The sequence below is a fragment of the Corvus cornix genome, chromosome 1 (assembly GCF_000738735.6).
Source record: "Corvus cornix cornix isolate S_Up_H32 chromosome 1, ASM73873v5, whole genome shotgun sequence".
Classification (NCBI taxonomy): domain Eukaryota; kingdom Metazoa; phylum Chordata; class Aves; order Passeriformes; family Corvidae; genus Corvus; species Corvus cornix.
In genome coordinates, this window is record NC_046332.1 from 87959922 (window position 1) to 87983297 (window position 23376).

General features: G+C 41.7%; 1 protein-coding gene across 3 annotated transcripts; it reads right to left on the bottom strand.

Moving 5' to 3' along the window:
• Positions 1-1699: 1699 nt before the first annotated feature.
• On the bottom strand, positions 1700-21412 carry CREG2 (cellular repressor of E1A stimulated genes 2). Of its 3 annotated transcripts, XM_039548807.1 has the most exons (4): positions 20991-21412; positions 18681-18850; positions 7027-7140; positions 1700-5325 (listed from the first exon to the last, which is right to left on the bottom strand). In XM_039548807.1, the coding sequence occupies exons 1-4, from the start codon at positions 21387-21389 to the stop codon at positions 5178-5180; spliced, it is 831 nt and encodes a 276-aa protein (XP_039404741.1). In that variant the 5' UTR covers positions 21390-21412; the 3' UTR covers positions 1700-5177. The 3 variants fall into 3 exon arrangements, with proteins under 3 accessions (XP_039404741.1, XP_039404747.1, XP_039404755.1); XM_039548813.1 differs by lacking the exon at positions 7027-7140; XM_039548821.1 differs by lacking the exons at positions 1700-5325; positions 7027-7140 and adding an exon at positions 16664-17146.
• Between the last annotated feature and the right edge of the window lie 1964 nt (positions 21413-23376).

Here is a 23376-nt window from a genome sequence, read left to right on the forward strand (position 1 = left end):
TTGTAGAACACATCTGTACCTTCTCCCAGCTTTTAAAATGAATCACTTGTTTTCACCAGCTAGCAGCCTTTTTTGAATGGTTGTTTTCCTTCAGAAGACGATAGTTGTGTGTTCCTGCACTGTTACCTGTGTTGTCAAACAATATTGTCAAACTTTGTTGATGTCCTTCCTAATCGTGATTATATGTTGTGGCTGCTGACATAGAGCCTGGAATAGTTTGTGCAAAATATATCGTTGGAAAAAGCCATGAGCTTGATGAACTGCCCTACTCTGTGTCAGCACCAAGGCCAATATGTTCTCATTTCTGTTCCAGTGTTTCAACAAACAAACAAACAAACAAACAAACAAATACCTTCAAACCCAAAGTATTCCTTAATGAACTCTCTAACATTCTCCGAAAATAAGACTTGGCAGTTTTAGGACTCTCTCCAAAGGCACTGAGCATAGTGACAAGATTAAGGTGGCAAAATCAAGAAGACCGACAAGACTGAGCAGCCAAAGTAATGTGGAAGAGGCTGTGGAGAATAACTTGGAAGCTGAGGGAAGAACATAGGAAAATTAGTTAATGAAAAAAAAATAGAGAAAAGAGGATAAGGAAACAGAAGAGCATCTAGCAAAATATTAGATGGGAGAGGGCATGTGGAGGTGGTGGCAGAGAAAAGGCAGGTAAAAAAAGAGCTTTATTGAAGGATGACAAGCGACAATTTGGAAGAAGTGTGAATTCAGTATTTGGCAAAAAGCAGATTAAAGAAAGTGACAGTACTTCAGTGATTCCAAAAATGTTCAAATTAGGGTTGTTGTTTTTTTTTAATGAATGAAAGACACTTGGTGTAATCAGAATAGACATCACTCCAGAAATGGGATAACAGTAAAAACAGCAAGCAAAAAGGAAAAGAACAGCTGCAGGAAATGTTCTTTCAAAAATACAGATTACTGGAAATAGGAACCTGGTGTTGACTGGGATTTGTACAGGTTAGGGAACTGCTGTCACAGTTCTTACAGTAAATGCAGTCCAACCAGTGGCAAGACAAAGATTTAAAGTGTAAATAGGAAACACAGGCTGTTATTCAATCCTAACATAGGCTGTTATTCTATTCTATTCTATTCTATTCTATTCTATTCTATTCTATTCTATTCTATTCTAATCTTTATTGGATATGAAGTGGGAATTTTAGTATGAGAGCTTGAATTTTGTTGAAAGGAGATGGTGTGGGAAAGCAAGATACAAAGGCAAATTGTCAGACTTGGCTTAAGAAAACGCGGCAGAGGAAAGTGGACAGCAGAGGACAAGTTGTAACAAGAACTTGTAAGAGCAAGGCTGGCAAGGGAAGAAACAGCACTGAGGAAACTTCCAAAACACTCTTAATGCACACCCGAGAGGTGAGTGCTCAGCTCCTACGTGCAGAAAAGAAGAGCGAACTTTAAGAGTGACATTTAACTGCCACAGTGAAAGCAAATTTTGAACAGTAATGAGAAGACGAAGGAATGATAAAAGGTGCTTGGCTAGACTTTTCTCCTCAGAGAAAAGGCAGATCTGAGTCTCAATTCCCACAAATATTTTGAGAGAAATTAACTTGGTCCAGGAAAACTCAGGGGAAAAAACCAAAACAGACGTTCAGATCAGACAGAAATAGTAATGGTTGTTAGCACAAGGTCGGTTACTCTGGCAAATGCTGTACTGAAGATTATCCTTATACAGTTTCTGCTTTGAAATTTGTTTTATTTACATTTCTTCCCCAAGGCCATTTTGTTAACAACTTTCAATATTTTTAGGACTCAAAATACACTGCAAATTGCAATACACATCCAGAAATGAGACAGGTTGCATTTCAACCACTGAAGTGATGAAAATTTCACCAGAAACAGAACATTCTTTGGTTAAATAAGAACAGCAGTTCAAAATAGCAGTGCCTAAGTTCTGTACATGCATTTCTTTTGTCCAAATTAGCAAAAAGTGAGAACCCAACCTTTCACTTCGTTTTCCTTTTTTCAGCAAGTATACAGAAATGACTAAATAAATCTTTTAAATATTACAAGGCCACAGTTAAAATTTTAAACATGTTGCACAACAAACTTTTTTTGGGAAGCTACAGAAATAACGAAAATACAGAACACATGGAAATTACACATCAGCTAGTTAAAACACTTAATAAATACATAAGAGCTTATCAACACCTTTTATGGAAATGCCTGTTTGATCCAATAATTAAAGCTTAACAAATAAATGGGATTTTTGCTATTGACTTGAACTGAAGCAAGATCAGACTCTACAGTCTTAAGGAGCTATGGTTTTATTATAGTATTTCAGATAAGACTCTTTGGGTTAAAAGTTTCAACAAACATCACTTAGCAAGTGATGACCAATATTACTTGAGACATTTGTCTGTTTAAAGAAAAATTAGAAGTAGCTTATAAATAATAATATAAAGCCCAAATAAGCAAACTACTATCACCTCCCTTTTTTTTTTCTTTTTTTTTTTTTGGTCTGAAAAATTCCTTTCAAAATCTCCAGGTCATATTTTTGATGAATTTCTACAGACTTCCAAGGACTCTCATGGTAGCTGTTCCTTGGGTGAGAGAAGCATGAAATGAGAACAGGTGATTTAAGACAGCATTTCTTCATGAGGCCCCTTTTGTCACTTTACATGTCACCAGCATTTCATGTTTTGAGGTTCTGCCAAGAGCCTCACGGCAGGTCCATATAGAAAAGCTTCTTGATGAATGTGTCATTTTACAATACAGAAGCTACTCCAATTAATCTGTGTGTGCAGGGAGACAGCCTATAACAAGTAGGGTGTTGTAAATTCAAAACCTGCCTTAGTACACACTAACTTTTTAAACCATTAAAGCTCTTCTGAACCTCGTTGACACAATCCCTTACTGCTTCAAGGCTAGTTAGTAAGTTAATGGATAGGACATAGGGTCATATCACTGTTGCCAGGGGATGTGAATGAAATTGAGAGTGTAGTAACAGTAGCACTTCTAAAATTCTTCCTCTCTTCAGCTGTTTAAACATTAAAATTGTATTCTGGATTTGCTTAATCTGTGTGTGTTTAGGAGTGAGGGACGGAATAGGGGTTTCAGGTTTCTCTGGGAATAACAGCGAACTGGGATAAGGAAATAGGTAATTATAGTTTCACAGAAATGTTACATGTGTGAAATTGTCTTACAAGGTCTAGTATTCTTCCTGTTGAACTCAGATTTAAAAGTCCCATTAATCCTAAAGGACCCAGTCATCAAATCCATACTGGACGAAGATCCCCATGGCAAAATTATATGAATCAAGGAGGATTTCACTTGACAGTATTCTATAAATCTGTATAGGATGAGCCATCTTGCTTCAGTACTACACAATGCAAGATTCAGGGGCAAACTCAAATGTGAAAATGCAACTCATGTGCCAAGAAAAAAAAAAGGAAATAGATTCAGGCAGGACACTTCCTCCTTTTGTGTAATTACCTCTGCAAAAGATCTGCACAGCTAACAAAATCTCTGGCAATGAGACAAGAATAAAAAAAAGCTTGGTGAATGTCATAACAAAGTTTCCCCCCCTCAATTGCCTTTGCTTCTTACAGAATGCCAGGAATAGTAGTGATGCCTGGGACCCGGGACTCACCCTAGGGCTAAGTGGCCCCTTGTAGTTAAACCAGCATGGTGCCCAGCTGTTCTGGGAATGACTCCCTCTCTCCATGCCTGAGCCAAAATAAGCTCAGCTACACTTAATTGGCTTCCAGCTGATCATGGCTCATACAGCTGCCTCTGAGCTCTGCCCAGGGATTAACCTGTACAAGCTCAGGGCACTCGCCCAGGCACCCAGGCTCCTCCCCAGCCCAGCAGGCTGATGTCCAGAGCTCAGGTGCACTCCCAGGGATGCTGGAAGACCTTCCCCACAGGCACTGAAACCCCATCTCAATGTGTCTCTTTCTTAATGTAACAGGGAGAGCAGCCGTATCATTTTCAAACAGTGCGGTGGCTTGGCTGGTTAGCCATGGGAACTTTCTTTCTGTGATATCTTAAGAGCTGCAGAATAAGTTTATCAGGAGGACATCTACAGAAAGGGCTGACGGTGGTTAAAATACCTTTGAACTCTTTTGGTATTACTGCATGAGAAGCCTATACATAATGTGTTTGCAACGTTGCACTTTCCACACTGGGAAAAGTAGTTTTTTGTGGCCCGAAATACCTACCATCTTTAGGCTTCTTTAAAAAATAAATGCATGAACAAGCCCTTTAAATCTTAGTGAGGAAACAGAATTAAAGGACAGGCTCCACCCCCAGTGGAGTTAGTGAGGGCTTACAAAAAATCAGTTGCACAAGCCAGTTAAAAATAAAGCAGTGGCTGGAGCAGGGAGGCAAAAAAAAATGGGACTACAGGCTATTAAAAATACTTTTCCTGTCTCAACAGGAACAGGCTAGCTGAGAACATTTACTCTAAATTCTTCTTATGAGAATGTTTGTACTTGTATTGAGATAATCCTTGTAGGGCTGATTTGATTTTGGCCCTTAATGTGTTTAACCAGCTTTGTGTCAGAGACAAGTTATATTGGAGCTGTGTTGTTTGAACTGATTGCATTTTTTCTGCTAAAGAGAGAAGTTTTACTCAATTTCCAAGTGAAATATCAAATTATCTAATTAGGGAAAAACACTCATAGAAAATAGAATTTAGCAAATGAGGACGGCTTTAGCAAATAATTTGTTTTTAAACTTAAATACCTAAATTTGCAGCTATTAAGTTTCTCTTAAAGTACTTACAAATCAAGGGAGACAAAGCAGCAGTAATACCTCCACAATGCATGGAGGCTTCTGAGTAGGCAATTTGCTTTTTCTGCAAATCAAAACATTATATTTAGCACATAGTGTAGTTTCCCTGTGGGTGCACAGCAATAGAAGTCAAAACAAACAGATACAAAGCATTTTAAAAACAGCATTTCAGATGACGCATTGCCTGCTTGAAATGACAAGTCTGTACATTGCAGGGTAGGGCTAGTATCCACCTCTCCTTTATAATTTGAAAGTCTGTGTTGATTTATTTTCACTCCACTCCATGTGAGACGAGGCTATTTTGAAGCCTCTTGGGAGAAGAAAAAAAATATCACTGTAAAGAAACCATCTACCATGAAATTTTAAAACTGTTTGGAAAGAAAACTCAGGAGATTTCTATCTCAAAGCCCATTCAATCATCCTTTACTTGGAGCTGCTTTTAAATACTCTTCTACTGCAATGGGAGAAACTTCTCCATACCAGCTTTGAAGCCAGATGTGTTCAATGTTCATTTTCATGAAGAACCACTCATAGCTACGAGGCCACTTTCTTACCACTGGGTGCCTGGAAGGACAAAGACAAGGAAAAAAATTAGAAGATGTGCCAAAGCATATGCATATTCTGCTTTTTTCTTCAGCCTAGTGTGTTCAGCCAGAGTGAAACCTGAGATATGAGAACACCCCCATTCATCTTTTTGGCGCTCCCTTGCTTGCTGTAAAGTTTACTATCTTCCACACCCCAGTCTGGGGAGAACTGCAACACAGGCAGCTAGCAACCAGCACCTTGCCCCACTGCAGAACCCTGTCTATAAAGGCAGATGTTGTTTGGTCTCTAAGTAAGTGAAAAACAGTTAGAGAAGACTCTTATGAATGTGTGTCAGGGTTAATAAAACTGGGTAGCAGGTAGAGCGTAGCCTCTGCAAGCTGTCGCCTCCTACAGCCTTCTCATGCTGTATTTATGTCTCATTTCTTTGGCCTTCCTTACAGCTAAGTTGAACAGATTGTCCCTGACTGGGTGCAGATGTCTGATGCTCAGCAAGCATATCTGTGGGAAGCTCAGCAGTGATGGACAGAGTGGATACAACAGTTCAAGTCCCAGTGTTCACAGGAACATGGGCAGGAAGTGGTGCAAGTCTGGGCAGGGTTGGCTCAGTGCCCCTCTACTCCTGCAGAGGACCCTGCAGCAGAGATGCTTGGTTTGGCAACGTCTTGGTTTCCCTGTCATTGGGAAAATGGTATTTCCTACCATTTTCTGAGCTGTCCCTTTGAGCGCCTATGACTCTGGCATTAGTAAGTGGTGTCAGATGCTGCTAGCACTGGATATGCCCCAGAAGCCCTCACTTTATTGTTCTGGCTGTTGCACCCTGACAGCAGAGCATCCTCTGCTGAGGCACTTTTGGACTCTGGATCACATGGAAATTGAATTCCTGTGAAGTTTGTAAAAAAGGCTTGTGTGTCAATATGGCCCCATCTGTTCATGGTCCCATTTTTGCTATCGATGGTACACACTGACAGAGTCTAACCCTGACCCCTTCCTGTAGGTCAGAAAGAATATCACCTCTGGGCTGTTTTGGATTCAAGCTCATCCCAATTTCCCAGCAGTATTTGATTGACCAGGCAAGGTGTGCCTGGAGGACAATCCCTGGCAGCCTGTGTGGGAGGTGTGTGCCCCAGCTAAGGTTCAGGCTTTTCACGCCTGTAATTCTAGAGACCCACTGAAGGGCATGGGGGCACACCCTGTGTGTGTGCTATGCATCTGGGTTGTGCTTGCATCTGTTCAAAGGAGACTGTTCAGGAAGTACTATGGCTTTGAAGCAGCTGGGACATTAGGAGAGGTAATTAAACTTGTAAGCTCCACCCTGAAGATGTTTGTAAGCCCAAAGGCAGCAGACCTCTACTCTGAGTAGGAGGAGGCTGTAGGTGAAGAGCACTACCTGTTGTAAGGTGGGGTAGAATCATTAAAGATAACAAATACAGCATGGAATTATGGAATCTCTCCTTGGAACCAGGTGACCTATCTTCATAATCCCCAGATTATAAACCGTGTGCCTTACCAGAGTCCAACACTAATTGCATTTCCATATTTCATTTCCTCAAGAGTTAAAAGGTCTATCATTCCAAGCCACACAGAAGCCAACATGCTTTGTGGCCCCAAAGTAAACGTCAGGCTTGTTATTTCTTAGATTTTCTGTACCAAATGGCCACATTTGTGTATTTGTCTCAAACCCATGGGTTGCACTCTACTACATTCCTGTTAGATACAGACCTGGAAAACATTGCTTGCTTGGCAAATTCTACTTCCTCTGGAGGCACCGTGACCATCTGTCCCGTGAGAGTCAGCCTGGTGCACCTTGGATCCTCTGGATCAATTACATTTTTTCTGTGCACAGAGAAAAATGCTCATGAGTAATAGGTTTCTTTCTTTCTAAAGGGCTTTTGGAGAAGTATGAACTCCTGCTCACATATAAAAAGCTTTGTCAAGCCTTGTGGCTCTTCTCTACTCCCAGCTATGCTGTTTGGTGGAGGGGGGAGGTCTGGAAGGAATACTTGACTGATACATAGCTCTGCTGTGGATAGTTGCTTAATCTTACTTTATGCTCACAAAAATTGGATTAGTATATGGTGGATTGTAAAAAATGTGAAAATGGCAGTATTCCCAGACAGATGTACAGACCTGTATTCAGGATTCTGAGAAGAACTGGTGAGATGGTTAGTCTGTGCCTATGCCTACAGAAAAGAGTATGAATATGTGTATCTGTATGTAAAACATAAAGTCTCTTCATTGTGCTTATCCTAAAAAATCAATTCTTGTTCATTTTTTACCTATTTGTCCACTGCTTTACACCAAATAGAAAAATTCTCCAATTGCCTTCAGACCAAGAACAGGGAAGGTACTTGTTACTTTTTGGCTCTTTGTATATAGTAATAATAAAAACTCCCATTAGTAACTGCAGGGCAATTGCTGACTCTGACATACACAATACGAGCATATAAATCATCAGTAAATCGACCAATTGCAAAAAAATAGTGTACGAAATGACTGCAAAGGCTTGATCCTGGCAAATGCTGAGCAGCCCCAAGTCCTGTTGCCAGCAGTTTGAGACTGCTTAGCATCTCAGGGAACTGTCTTCCCATGTCAGCCCAAGAAACTACATTAGGAAATGAAAGCTCCATTTCTTCTTCACTGTGTTTTAATCACAGTAAATTACATCTCATCTGTGTACAATTTTACTTAAAGGTCTTGGCTTGAGCCCTTTAGCCTTAACTGTGTGCAATCTGCAATGGCTTCATTTTTGGTTATATCTCAATGTGTGTCTAGTGTATGCAGGAAACATATGGGCATCCTCCTGCAGCTAATTTAACACCTGCAGATTCTCCACAGATGGCTATGGGAGATTATGTAGCTCACTAGATAAAGTATCTGCTTTTCTAGACAGGGTCATGAACAGAGATACATAAGGAGGTACAGGAGGCTGATTGATACTTGCCTACATCCAGTAAGCACTTGCTACTGTCTGCAGCCTGACCTCCAAAGTGCCATTTGCAGTCACATCATCTCAGGGACACTTTTTCAGTGTCCTGTTCAGTCTGGAGCAGCAATTATCTGAAGGGGATGTTCAGTTTAACAACTTTTGGACAAATTCCACTTGTATTCTTTTTCCTCTCCTATGCTTACTGATGGGAGGAAGGGCCAAGGCCAAAGATCAGGCTCAAACTTTCTGTTCACATCAACTTATAATGGTCTAATTTTCTCTAATACAATTTTTAAGCTATAAAATAAAACATGAGTGGTGTTCTGAGTACCCGAAAATCTGCAGCCCAGGCATTGGGTTTATTTCTATCAGTGTGTATGCAGAATACAAACTTGTCTACATGATCATCTTGGCACACCGTAGATCCTCTCAGCGCTGACTCCTACTGCCTGCTGAAGATTCATTTCACGTCTGGGTTACAGTGGCCCGAAAGCGCTCCATCCCTAAGGAACACAGCTCCACGGCCCAGGGACACCTGTAGCTCCTGGCATTTCTTTTGCGTAGGCTTTGGGTGTTGTGTGACTGCCCAGCATCCATGGCCCAGTGGGATACTCACCCACCAAAACACGAATAAATACAGGCAAATACAGTGAATACAGCTGAAGAGAAAGGAACCAAATCCCACATGCAAAGGGTGTCAGCTGAGGGTCTGCATGTCCAGCAGCCAGGGCAGTGCACATTCACACTCTTTCAACACCACCCTGGATGGTGAAGTGTTAAAGTCCATTTGAAGTAATCTCCTGATCTATTGTTATCTTTTATGCTTAATACTGTACCCAAAGCCCTCTGCATATGTTTATATATTCAATATATATTTAACATATATATAGATGAAGGAAAGGGACTTCTTGCGAGCAGAAATTCAGTTCAGAAAATTGCTTTAAAACAACTGTGCATCTGAGTATATGATACAATTTCCTCCACAGCCTAACAGTATAATAAAACAACTGAAGAGCCAGGAAAAACAGCAATATTTGCAAGTGTCTTTCTTGCACACAGCTCCTAGGTAATATGTGGTTAATTACTTCCAGAGTGGATTTTGAAAGGGATTGTTATTAAAAGATGTCTGTGTTTCACAGAGCAGATTAAGGTGATAGATTTTGGATGTGATCAGGAACAGTGAGAAGTTTTGGTCTGGCCTCAGATTACAATTATTTGGTGTTTTTGTGCAAGTACATGTTTATTCTGTAAGCATACTATTTGATTTTGAGTAGGCAATAGAGCTGATGTAGCTGTGGTTAAGCAGTGAACCCTGCCTGCCTTTGCTGAGAAAGTTTTGCCTAATAGGACTAGTGTCTGATGTGACTCTTCCCCAATTGACATGAAAAGCTGCTCTCCAGATATTTGGCTGACAACAAAGCCCACACACTGTGCATCCATAATTTGAATAGTTTTATTTATGGGGTTTTTTCCCTGCCTGCTTCTGTTTACATTCTCATGAGCCAGGGTGCTACATTGATTGACACACATTATACTACCTTCCCAGTAAAAATTATTCAAACTGAATTTCGCACATTGGAATAATATTCTGGAGGGTCAGTTTGTTTTTCTGGGAAATGACTCAAACAAATTATTTGTTGAGATTATGTTAGGTGAAGTTTTGGAAGAGCTAAACAGGACAGTGATACATTTGGGTTCAGCACACTGTTACTACTTTGCTGGTTTTGCTTTCAGGGCTGCCTCTTATCATAGGTTTTCTGTTTCAGAATAGGAACCTTGTATTCTAATCTGACATTAGCATTAGTATTTTCTTTTTCAAAGGAGCCCTTCATATTCTGAAGTAAATCTGTTTCTGCATCTCTTTTTTATTTTGGCCTAGTATTTCCCTAATGGTGTTTGATTACTGTTATACTTCTTAAACCATCAAAACCCACTAAACTTACAGCTATCATTTCTAAATGTTGTGAATGGGTCTTGAGTCTTCAGTGTTGTTGCCAGTGCAACTAATGCAAATGCAAGATTTTCTTCCTAGGACTAAAGTGGTATAGTCAAGGTTTATGTAATATTTTTACTAAAGATAATTAAGGGATACCAGGGATTAATAGATATATTTACTAAAACATTCCTCACTTGCATCTGTAGAGATCTAGTCATGCATTCACTAGACATTTCTTGCCTCTGTATAAATACATATTCAGCTCTCAGTCCCTGAGTTCCTTTCATCTTTTCTGGCACAAGAACAAGTGGATGCAGAGGAGCGGTTTTATGTAACATTTGTGTGCTGCTGACTGGGTGTGAGGGGGAGGCAGAGTCAGGGGTAGAGATGGTGACACTGTTGGTCTCTTGAGGAAACCCAAGGTGGTTTCTCAGGTGTTTTTTTTTCACTCGAATCAAGTCCTCTGTCTCCATGGGGAGGACTCATGAATGCTACAGTAAAATATGAACTGAGGGGAAGAGAAAGCAGGTGACTGCGAAAGAAGACCAAGCAATAGGGAACACATGATATATTTTCATGCTTATTTGAAATACATACACTTTGTTGCAGAAAATTAGGAAGGCCAGATTAAAATGGAAGAAGATTCAGTTGATGCATTTTATAAGAAAACAGTGCATTAAGAGAGATCATCTTAATTATTCATCTGATCTGTGAAGAGAGAAGAATTGATTGTTCCTGTTCCTCTGCTTACACTGAGCAAAGTAGGTATGCAGAGTTTGACCCAATCCAGGCAGTTTTCTTCCAAGTGTGTGAGATGACATCACTTAAAAGGTGCCAGCTTTACTGAGCTTAAGGAGAGACCTACATCCAATTGAAAAATACTTCCCAACAGAGATGCAATGCTGCAAAGCACACTGCTAATGAACGTCCCACTTATTTTACTATGTAACACTTCCGCAATTTCTGGGTCGTGGTTCAAGAGTGGTTCAGAGTAAAGAGTGCCACCTACTCATTAAATTCTTTACTACACTAGCCATCTCCTGGAGTTTAATTAGAAGCTTCTTATACAGCAACTGTCCAAGTCCAGGTGTTATGAATCTATACTTCAGGCTGCTGTGGTTATACTGGCACATAAGATGATGATGTTGGGACTTGGTTAGTATTCCCTTTCACAGTTGAGATCTTTGCTTTGACTGATGATGCTCTGTCTCCTGGTTTTTCACCAAAAGTATCCCTGAGTATATCTTCATTCTCAGCCTCTGCAATCCATTAGTGAGGTGACACTGATCTGACACAGATCAATAGTAAAAGCAAATTAAGAGTTTGGAAGGCACTGGGGAAGGAAAGCCAGGTACTCCCAAGGAAGGAGAATGGCAGGAGGGTTCAGTACTGCTCCAGTCTCTGGGTGTGGAAGCAGGGGTCTATGCAGAGGAATCCCTTTCTTTTTCTTCTTCCCCAGCCTCCTTTTCCCACAAAGGAGCTTACATCCTTCTCCTCCACCCCCTGAGGAAACGAGACCTTCCATCCTCCCTGGGGGGATACACAAATCCTTCCTATCTCCCCTGAACACATTTCTCACTGCCATGTGAGAAAGCACTGCTCTTACCCCTCTACTTCTTCAGAGTTGAAGAGAAAAGAAGTTGGGAGAGAGCTTTTTCCTGTTGCAGAAAAGAAGAGACAGAGCCAAGAAGAAAGACGCAGAGAACAGTTTTCCTACATTTTTTTCAGCTTTAAAGCACACAGCTCATGAGTGGCATAAGGGCAATGACTGCCTCTACACAGTCTAAGCTCTCCTATAATGGTAGCAGTCGTGAAAACCCATGTAATTTGGAGGTGGGGACTGGCTGTTGACACAGCTCATCCCTGTCACCTCCCATGGATGCAAGGTAGGTGACTCTGTCACACCCTGCACAGGGCTCCTCTTCACATAGCCCCAAACTGGGCACAAGGTGAAAAGGCAGTTATCTCCTAATATACAAAATGCATCATAGGATTTTTGTGCCCTAAAATCTACAGAAAGGAAGGGAGGGAATGCTCTGTTCTGAGAGAATTACTGTAAAGTGCATATAATTTTGATTCATAAATGTGATTAATTTTGAAAAGTAAGTAATTCTCCTCATTCATTTGTTCACCACTAACTATCAGAGTCTCTGAAGCCGAAAGAATGTATTGGTGCTGCTAATCTGCATGGCATGAACGTCAGACAAAATCTCTACTGAAAGCGATTTCGTAATCTGAAAAGCTGTTGCTGGCCTTCAACCGGATATGGCTAGGCAGTTCTGCCCTGCTCTGATTTTGACAAGAATTTCTTTATCAGCTGTGTTTGGGAGCCAGCAAAGACAGTTAGAACATCCTTGCTTTTGGAAGAGGTCTTCTGTTTTGAATCTGAAGTCAAGTAAGAGAGCTAAAGATTATTGATGCAGTGGCTGTTCATCTAAGCGAGCCTGTGTTCATAGTATATGTGTTTTAATGTTTTAAATAATTTAACTCTTACTGTAAGATAATCCTTCCTAAAATGTTTTAATTACAATGTGTTACGTGAAGCCAGTCTGTTTGCCTGTCTCCACTGACAATAGCAATGCGTTTCTTCAGCTGAACTCTGTTTCAGACAGGAAGCTTTTATATAGTTTAACCATAGACCATTCATGGAGGGAAAAAAAGAATCACAGCATCAACTATTTCTGTACACAGAGTCAGAGAAACACTATTTCACTAGAAAGGGATTTTAGGAAGTTGGTTATTTAAGAATACTGGAAAAATAGTAATTTAGTATTGTGTGCATTGGGTCATGATGATAGTAGGTTTCATGTTTGACTTCCTAATTTAGTATCTTCATGATTTTTTTAAATAAAGATTTTTCAGGAACAACTACTGACATAATTATTTGCATATGACTAAAAAGGGCCAATATAAATACCAGAACTAGAAATGTGTCTGTGCCACAGAATCAGGAGGTGGATCTCAAAAACTGATGGCTGTCTGAATTCAGCCTTTGTCTTGTGCATGCGTAATTTCTCTTTGTGTAAAGGTACAGTACCAAATTTCTTTGTTATATTAACCCATGTATTAACAACAGTGACTCTACAAACCCAGCAGTAGTTATATGTTGAGTGGCCACATGACATCTCAAAAGTTGTGTCTTCCACCCATGGCAGGCTTACTGTCCATCAGGATTGCCCAGGGAATGAAGTTGGATGTTTGTGCATGCTGCGAATCCACCACACAGCAGGAACCCAGACTCACAAAATTCTTCTTCTTCTCTTCCCATGGCTTGGTGGCTCAGCACTTCCTGTAAACATTTTCCATGTGGAGTTTAGGAAACCTATGGAGCCAGCTTATATCCACTGAAGACATCTGCCTGATCATGCCCATCTGCTAGCTCAAGCACAAGATGAGCATAGTGGGTAAAATGGCTCTGACAGAGTCACCCCTGATGAAGATCATAAATCGGGAGTGGAATCTGAATTCATGAAAATCACTCACAGACAGCAGTGTGGATTTGAAATACCATTCTCCAAACTAATAGCAGGAAAACTAGTAATAGCAGGAAAAATCCAGAGGTGGACTGACCGAAGCTTGCTGCTTTTGCCTTGTATGAAAACCAGTTCACAGCAGCCTTGTAACCGCTCCTTCTCTAAGAAAGCTGCAGTGTGTCCCTGTGAATGTGCTGAAACTTATGTCAAGGAGGCGACACACATTTAAAATTAATTGCGTGTTTTCCAGGCTGCAGCTGTAGTGAGGCAGACTCAGGAGCTTACTTGGAAAGAGGAATCCTCTGAGCAGCCTGTGTGTTGGGAAATGTGTTTAGAAAAATAGCTGCTCTATTCTTTAATGTAGGGCTTGGTCTTGTTCCCTCTGAAAGCTGAAAGAATGGGACTCAATCTTTTCAGCTTGTCAGTGGCATAGACATACCAGCTTAGTCTATTTATAGCCCTGAACCATTTAATTTTTCTTGCCTCCATTATCCGTTTATCAGCCTTCAGATAAAATGCTGTGTAGTTGCTAACAAATGCTGTCTCTATCCTGGCCATCAGAGCCTTCTCAGAGGGGGGCAGCCAATCTCCGTCTGGGGAGGCATTCTCTAGGTCAGGATAAGGAATCCAGACTGTAGCTGCAATACTAAAATGTCTTGCAATTAGTGCCTAGTCAGATGTGTCGCAGCTCTCTTTCTTTCAATATTAAATGTTATTTTTCTTATTAGTTTAGGGTTTTCAAATTTTCTCTCCAGCTGATGAAATATTGAGGCTGGAGCACCATAAAGGCCAGTCTGTATTCCTCACTTCCTTGAAAGGGAAAATATTTATTGTCAAGGTTTGGAACTTGAGTCTGTTCTGAAACAAAACAAATGAAATTTGCTACTAAATAAATTTAATATCAAATTGGTGTACACAAGCCACTTGAAACTCATTAGGTACACGAAGACATTGAAATGTCAGCTATGTTTTCTTTCTAAAGGCCAGAGATTTCTTTTGCGTGCAATAGGTCAGACGCATTTTTCAGGAGAGTGCCAAATACTCCCAGGAGCATTGGCTACAGGCACCGATCAGCTTTCACATTTATTTTCATTCTTGCAACTCAGAGTAGGTTAATAATGGAATTCTAACAAAGTTCCACATGAAAACAAGCTACAAATGCATTGTTGGCATAGCAAGGACATGAACTTTCTCACGTAGAACATTATTCATTTAGCTATTATGCATAATTATTTTGAAACCAAAACAATTAATGATGCACTTGAAGAGAATGTCTGACAAGAATGACACTCACCTTTGTAAAGAAAACCTCGCAGATACCATTTTAAATACTAACAGGACCTGAGGTGTCACAGAGTGAAAGGTCTTGCCTCTCATATAGTGCTAGTAAAGAAGACTTTTGCCATACCAAACTTGAGCCACCACATAAAGCTCTGCACTGAAGATGCTGTGTGCTGTTTGCATGGCACAGCTTGGCTATCTCAGCAGGTCAAGTGCACCCCAAAGCTGGGGACAGGTCACCCCAAGCACTGGCAGCAGGAAACCTTGTTGTTTTCTTGAGTGTCATGCTGCCTGCAGAGGCCCTTTCTGTGGATTAACAGTGGGGTGGTGTGCCGGGCTGCAGTTTTAGATGCTACTACTTTTAAATGTAAAAATCACTCATGGATTCCTAGTTTAAAACATAGATTAATTTCTGACCCTGGTTATAGGGGAAGGGAAGAGAAGAAAGGTAAACTCCAGTGCCTGTACCCTTCCTTACTGTGAGATAGCTTCAAAGCTTGCTCACATTTTCATATCATCAAAATCAAAAACTGTAGCTCAAGTAAAGACGCAACTTTTCATTGTCCGTATTGCTTGTCCTTTGCACTAATGCCAACCAACATCTGTTCCAAATGAGAACTTCAGAAATAATGAAAAAGAAACTGAAGGTGAAAATAAAATAAATAATGCGTGGAGCACTGATCAAACTCTGAATCTATGTACTCAATTCAGTAGTAAGTTCAATATCTGGAGTATGGTTATATGCTAAAATGAGGATATCCTGTTTTCCTCCACCTTCTCTTTTCCTTTCCCCTCACCTTTGTTCTTCTCTGGCTCTTGAGGAGCTGATTCAAGTTACTAAGCCAGTAGAAATCTCATCCAGAAAAAAAAAACCTGAGTTCCTGAGCTAAAATAGGCCCACCATATGGTCAGCTGGAGGGAGGGGATGGGATTGCATGGCCAGGAGCAGTACTGGCCACAGGATGAAAAGAAGGATCGGCAGAAAAACTTATTCTCGCTGTCAGGATAATTTTCTTCAGACTTATGTTTCAGCTCAGGCTGAGGCAAAGCCCAGAACTGATTGGGGGCAGGGTAGCACATGACTGGTGGTAGGGAGGGAGAGGAGGGATGTGACAAATGGTAATTAGTTTGGCCTGAGCTGTTTTGGAAATCCAGGTTTAGCTTCTTGGTGGTGCCCAGAGAGCTCTTCTCACCAGAAAGTACAGTCTCAGGCTGCAGAAAGGACTAGAGAGGCAGATGACAGAATCCAGGTTGCCCTGGCTGCAAAACAAGCAGCAGCAAATATTTGTCATACTGATCAAAAGGGTAGTGGTTTGAAAATTAATAGTGATGAAATAAAAAGACATTGAATAAATATCCTCAAAGGTTTGTGATGTATATGGATTTCATATTCCTATAAATCATGCAACATTTCTCTTTTGTTGGTGAATTGGCACTTCCCAAACAGGTAAATCGGGCAGTGATGTTAGTAAGCCATAAAAGGCAAAGACTTTCAAGAGTGGCTGTTTAAAGTCAGGGATCAAAGGCCACACTTAAGTGCCTAAGTGGGTGTATGGTTTTCAGAAGTGCTCAACAGTACCACTTATCATCAATGGAAGCTGCTCTGAGTCTTGGGCCTCTGAAAATAGGGCATTGGGTAGTAGGACATAGGACTTAAAATACATTTTTAAGCACTTGGTCTAGATAGTAAGTTTACTATTAGACTGAATGAAGAAGCTTAGAAAGCAGGAATAAACACCATTAAGCCTGTAATGAAAGAACAGATATATTTATTTTCTAAATGATTAATCCAAAATATTTAATGAAATATTTAAGCAACAAGCAGAACCATTCCAGTGTTAACTTCACTACTTCACTGACCTCCTCAAGCATTCAAAACTGAATTATCTTAACAAATGTTGGTGATAGAAGTTTCCTATTAGGTGTTTGACATTGTAAGAGAAGCCATGATTTCCATTCCTTGGGAATAGGATGTCAACCTCAAATTACTTGTACTGCTTAGGACTAAGAAATGTTTCATTTTTCCAGTATATAACTCTCCAAAAAACAATATATTCTGAAGACAGACAAGTGTAATAACAGTAATGTTTTATATTTGCCATTCCCTGCTTCTCCCAGGGTTCTTCTCAGCGAGCAGGCTTGAGAGGTGGGATGATACTCAAGGCAATCCTCAGCTGGGGAAATCTGCTCTTAAGATAAAACCTCTCCTTCTCCAAAGAGGACCTTAAGTTGGAATAAAAACTGTTAATGCCATTTCTTTCTGAAGGAGTCTGTTCTTACCAGTTCTTTCTCTCTTTCTCCTTGGAACATCAGCTAAGACCTGCTTTGGTAACGGAGTCCTGTCTGACACAATTTCAGTGTCATGTACCTCGTCACGTAAAGAGGCTTTTGTAAATAACACTTCACACAAGGCTGACCCAGCTAAGTTTGCCACATGATTGACTGTAAACAAACATATGGTAGAGATATGTCTTTTTCAAGGAGACAAGAATGGAGGGGGAAATTGAATCATCTTTGAGGTTACATACATACATTTTACACATGTAAAGCTTTGGGGACCTGAAGTTATTCATTATACACAAAGAATGAAATGGACCTGTTGGAGCGAGTCCAGAGGAGGCCGTGATGATGATCATAGGGTTGGAGCACCTGTCCTACAAAGATGGGCTGAGCAGTTGGGGTTGTTCAGCCTGGAGAAGGCTCCAGGGAGACCTTATAAGCAGACTTCCAGTACCTAAAGGGAGCCTGCAAGAGAGCTGGGACTTCTAACAAGGGCATCTAGTGACAGGACAATGGGATAATGGATTTGAACTAAAAGAGAGTAGGTTTTGATTAGATGTCAGGAAAAAATTCTTTGCTGTGAGGGTGGTGAGACCCTGGAACAGGTTGCCCAGAGGGGCTGTGGATGCCCCATCCCTGGAAGTGCTCAAGGCCAGGCTGGATGCGGCTTTGAGCAGCCTGGTCTAGTGGAAGGTGTCCCTGTCTGTGGCAGGGGGGTTGGACTTAGATGGCCCTTAACATTTCTTCCAACACAAACTATGCTGTGATTCTAAGATGCTATGATAGGATTAAGAAGAAGTCAACTCACTGCTGTCTCTGGAAAGAAGAACCTGGGACTGGATATAGGTTGGTAAACCTCAGGCCTGGCTTTCCTTAGTTGAGGGGTCATTTACTGAATGTGATATAAAAGGTGTAAAAAACTTGCAAAGATAGAATATTCAATCATATTCTCTGAAGAGGTGGAAATCAAACTGAGTGTCACAATCCTGAGCATATGAATTGTGAACTGAGAGCTTGAGATCCTCTTACAGAACCCAGAGAGCTGCAGCCCTGTCAAGGCATTCAGCAGGGCCTCCAGAGTTGTTCAGCAGAGCAAAGATGCATTACTGTGAGTTGGATACCCTCTGAAACTCTATGGATTTTATTGTCTAGATCACTATAGACTATTATAGGATCTTGAACACCTAGATTTTATGTAGGCACCTCCAAGAAGAGATTAAAATTTAGGAATTTAATGCACAAGCTGAAAGCCACTCCAGCTGTTGATGCTACAATATACTTCAGTGACACCTCTGCTTTGCTCTACTATGCTTTACCAGGGCAACATACTGCAAAAATTAAAAAAAAACTAGGAAGGAGCATGAAGCTGATCATGAGAGTCAAAAATAAATGCAGGACATTGAAGGTGGGGACCCAGCATTTTGTTCTGAGGTCTGTTTTCTCACTGATGTTGGTAGGAGGCAGATAAAACTGTTACCTGCAGAAATTTCCATCTGCCTCTGGCAGGGTCAGAGAAGCCATGGGATTCTTCAGAAGATCTGTCACAGTGTTATCCTTTGGTGTCACGTAAAAGAAAGGGATTCCAGTGCTGTTATTGATGGGACCATCGCTGAGAAGTAAACAGTTCCCATAGGGCATACCTTGGATCTGCAAAATCCAAATAAGCAACTGGTTACATCTTTGCGCATAGGTGTCGTACAATGTGGGGGATTCCCTCAAGGGCTCTAGCAGAGAGGACAGCCGGTGCTATTGCTCCCACTTCTGTTGTCATCATGAGACAGCATTTCTTCTAAATTAGACCTATCTCCTCTAAATTAGATCTATCATGCTTCTATGAAAACAGATCTCTCCTCTATTTCTTCTCTTTAGTCCTGTCCATGGCACTACAGAGAACATTTTCTCTTCCACTAAGCTTAAAGGAACTGCCAAATTAAAAATGTTTAAGTGCATGAATGTCTTTTTTCCTGCCATCGATGTCAGGAAATGTTTACTCTAAACCACTGCTGGTACCTTTCTTCAAACCCCAAAAGATATAGAGCCTAATTTAGCCTTGATTCAGCCTGCTTTTTACTCTAATATTGCCTCCTCTTTTGGTTTTAACTTGCAATGTGATTGCATCAGTTCACAAAAACAAAAAAATAAGCATTTTAGCTAGAATTGTGTTTTAAGTCAAACTGGACATCAGCTCAGCTTCCTGGGCAGGAACATCAGATCAGGGGTTGTGTCTCAACTGCCAAATAAAACCTCCTCCCATGGCAGAGAAGGGACACTAAGGAGCCAAGTTTTCAAAAAGATTTTCTCACACTGACCTGTGTGCACACAGTGGTTATAATGCATGCAGAAAATGTCCTTGCTCAGTAGTGACACTCATTAATATACTTCAGAATAATGTATATTCCTACTATGCTTTTCATCACATTATAAATAGCAATGACAGATATTCAATTAATTACTCCTTTTTTTCATGTCTTCGGATATTTTTTCCTCCTGGTCTATTAGATGTTAAACAGTGAAATTCTCTGTCAGTACATTAAATCTTTTGCAACAAAATCAAATTAAATACGAATAGTTAATAAGAAAATCCTGGATGATATTGTTATCTGGGTAGCATGCTTTGTGATTTTTAATGTTTATATGCCTTTAAAATTTTAATGCTTATAGTGCTTATAAATGGTCTTTGTTGGCTTTCCTTAAAAGTAATGCTTTAATGATATTACATAACTTAGAAAATAAAAATACTTGTTTATTATTAAGAGTTACATTTGAAAAAAAAAAAGCTCTCAGTAATATCACAGGACATGTTCCCATTGCTTAAAATAGTCTGTCATGCAAGGTTAATGTTACTCTGTATTCTCAAAAATAATTGTGATCACAGGCAGCATAGTTCAGCATTCAAAGCAGCAAACACCACCCCCCAAATTTCAAATTTTATTATGAATCAGATTTTTCTGTATTACTTCTGTGTTCTGTCTGGAGGCAGATAACTGCAGACTATATTATGGCTGTAATTCCACTGAGGGTTTCTGGTGAGAGCATAAACCAAAAGAGTTATGATCATATGGTTTAATAGGATTTCCAAAAGCTGATGTAGAATTATAGGCCTCTTCTGTCTATGTACATATTCATTTAACAGTATCTTTTTTCAATCTGTTACTTCGTATTTCACAATAACATAAACTGCCACTAACTCAGCCAAGCTTTCTGAAGACTTAAATGCTTCTAAATTTGTTTAATTTTAAATTGTAAGCTAATTAATCTGTGAATGCCTTCAACAGAAAGTTAAGACTGTTTTGTTTTTTTTTTTCCTTTTGTCTGAGTGGTACTGGATGCTGTGTCTTATCCCAACGTTTCATTTTAAAAAAGGAAATATTTTAAAACTGGAAAAAGTAATGACCCCAATTCTCCGGTATAGACCAGCTATTTGTTTAGTGCTCCTGACAGAGAAATCGTCCTTTAAGCTGGTATGGCTGGACGGAAGGGCAGATTTCGTGGTAGCCCAGCCGGCTCTCCTCCTTCTTTTCCTCACCCTCCTGAACCAGCCCCTCTCCAAACCCTGCGATGCAGCTCTGTCTTCTGGCCTAAAAGAGATTGTGCTTTGTTTTGCTGTCTCTCTGGTGCGGTTTTTAGGGTGCATCCTCCCTCCCTGTGCTCCGAGCACGATTTCTCTTGCAGAGTTTGCGCTGCTCCCTGCGCGGCGCGGGCGCTGCGGGCGGCGGGACGGCGCGGCCGCGGGGGCTGGCGCTCGTCCGGCGGGTAACGCGCGGCGTGGGCGCCGTGGGCACCGTACCTTTCCTCGGGCGGCCCGCGTCGCCACGAAGCCCCAGGTGTTGTGGCGGGCGAGGAAGCGGGCGGTCCCGGCGCGTCCCGGCGCCCCGCCGCCCTCCCGCCGGTAGGAGAACATCCTGGAGGGGGCGGCCCCCTGGCCCGGCCGCCGCGCCGCCGGCCCGGAGCCCAGCGCCGCATCCTCCCGGTACGCCGAGGCCGGGTAGCTCTGCTTCCAGAGGCCGCCCGCCTCCTCCAGCAGCGCGGGCAGCGCCTCCTCGGTGGAGGAGCTGTGCAGCTCGTCCGCCGCCGCCCCCGCCTCGGGCAGCGGCCACGACACTGAGCTGATCACCACGTACCCCCCCGCGCCGCCCCACAGCAGCGCCGGCAGCAGCCACCACGGCCACGGCCGCCCCGCCGACATCTTCTGCGGCAGCGCCCGCGCTGCTCCCGCCGCGCCCTCCCGCGGCCGCCGCCCGCCCCGCACCGCCCCTCCCCGGCGCAGGGTGCCCGCGGAGCCCCGCATCGCCCGCGAGTCGCGTCACGCCTCGGTGTCCTGCCCCCCAGCCCGGCGTCGTGCGGGAGCTCCCGCCCGCACCTGCCAGGGACACCCCCGGGACAGCCTCCCGCGGCGGCGGCTCGCCGGGCGCGCAGCTCTGGGGCCCCTCGCTGTTCCCAGCCCGCGCGGGGCTCACTGCGGGGTAACCCTGCCTTTGCCTGTCGCTTGCGGGGGACCCGGGAGACTGATGGAGCCCCTGGCTCAGGTGCGCGGTCCAGCAGGTATCTCACGTTTTAAGTTTTCTACACACACCACAAAACCAAACGGATGGAGCTGTCCGGGCGGAGGCGGTGCGACCTCTCAGTTTATTAAAAAAGAGAGAATCCACGAGGGCGAGTGTCCATGTGAACTCTCCTGTTGCAGGGGAAGCTACGTTTGGGCACTGGGGTCAAGTCACAGCAAGACCCGAAGTCCGAGGTGACAGGCAGCATTAGTCTGGTGCTCGCAAGGATGTGTTTTGATATGCAAATACATGGAGCTGCTATTAAACGTTTTCCAGGCGAGGTTGTAATTAGGCAAAGATTTGCATGTATATGAGTTTATATCAGTAGCCCAATTTAATAAAGGCACGTGGGCGTCCAGTTCCTTTCTTGGCAGTAGACCCCTTCACTGTGGCAATGCAAAGTTGTAATTCTTTAAAACATACGCTTGTTAACTTCCACTGCATTCATGCAAATTATTTAAGGAACACAGGTTCAATAGGAGACAGGGAGGGATGAATCTCACAGAAGCCTTTGCCTGTCAGAAAGTTCTCAGGTACATTTAACAGATCTTTTTCATAGCTGTGAAGAACAGATTCCAAGATCAGTCTACTGCTACAACTTCTGCTTAATTGTGCAATGAGAACAGGTATATCTAATGTAGAATCTAAACTCTTATAAATAAAGTGGAATGGAGAACACTGAGTATTTTTAGCTTATATTTTTTCCTAGACTCCCTGTTCCATTTTTTTTTTCATCTTCACCATAAAAACCTGAAGAATAGTGGAAATGGGTATAATAGGCCTAAAGACCCAAATCAATTTTTCTGATTGTGAAGATACTTCCTAAGAAAATGTAATTTTGTCACCAAACACTTACTCTTCTCTGCAGAATTGAATATATGACTACCTTTTCCTTTAGCACATGGCCCTGTGACGTCTACTGCAATACCACACTTTTGACAATTGATTCCCGCTTCAGTGCTTGAGCTGAGGCAGAAGAAGGGAGATGAAAGCGGAAAACCAATGTAGATTTCCAAGCCCAAAATGAGTGAAAGCTTCCCAAGCTCCTGAGAAGTGCTTTTCTCTGACTCAGGATATGTCCCTTCTTAAAATATCGAAGCAGTTGTCCCTTCTTGAAATAGCAACCAGGCACAGACAACTCACTGCAAGCATGCTCTTCAAAAATAGTTAAACCCCCCATTTCCCCGGTGTTTCAGGGAATTTCCTCACACAATCTGATGCATGCAAGATATAAATCTCATCGTTTGTATTTACTATTTTATATGAATTTATGCCAGGGTTTCTCTTCATAAATGTCTTTGCTTGTACTTTACTTACCGAACAAGTTCAAACAACCTAGTTTTGAACATAATAAAATAGTAACGTTATATAAAGCCTATTTTGTTTCAATTAATAGAATTATATGTGAGATATTGAATCTTGTATCCTGCAGAAATGGGAAACAAAGCAGGAATTTCTTAAAACAGGAATTAGTGCTAGGTTTTATATTCAGTAAATATAAATTTTAAATTAAACACCGTAGACACAAAGCAGCATTAACAAAGAGTCATTCAGTTATGCTGTAGCTCCCAGATAAATTTACCATTATTACCTCAGGTAGGTCTTCAGCTTTACTGACAACAGGAAAAT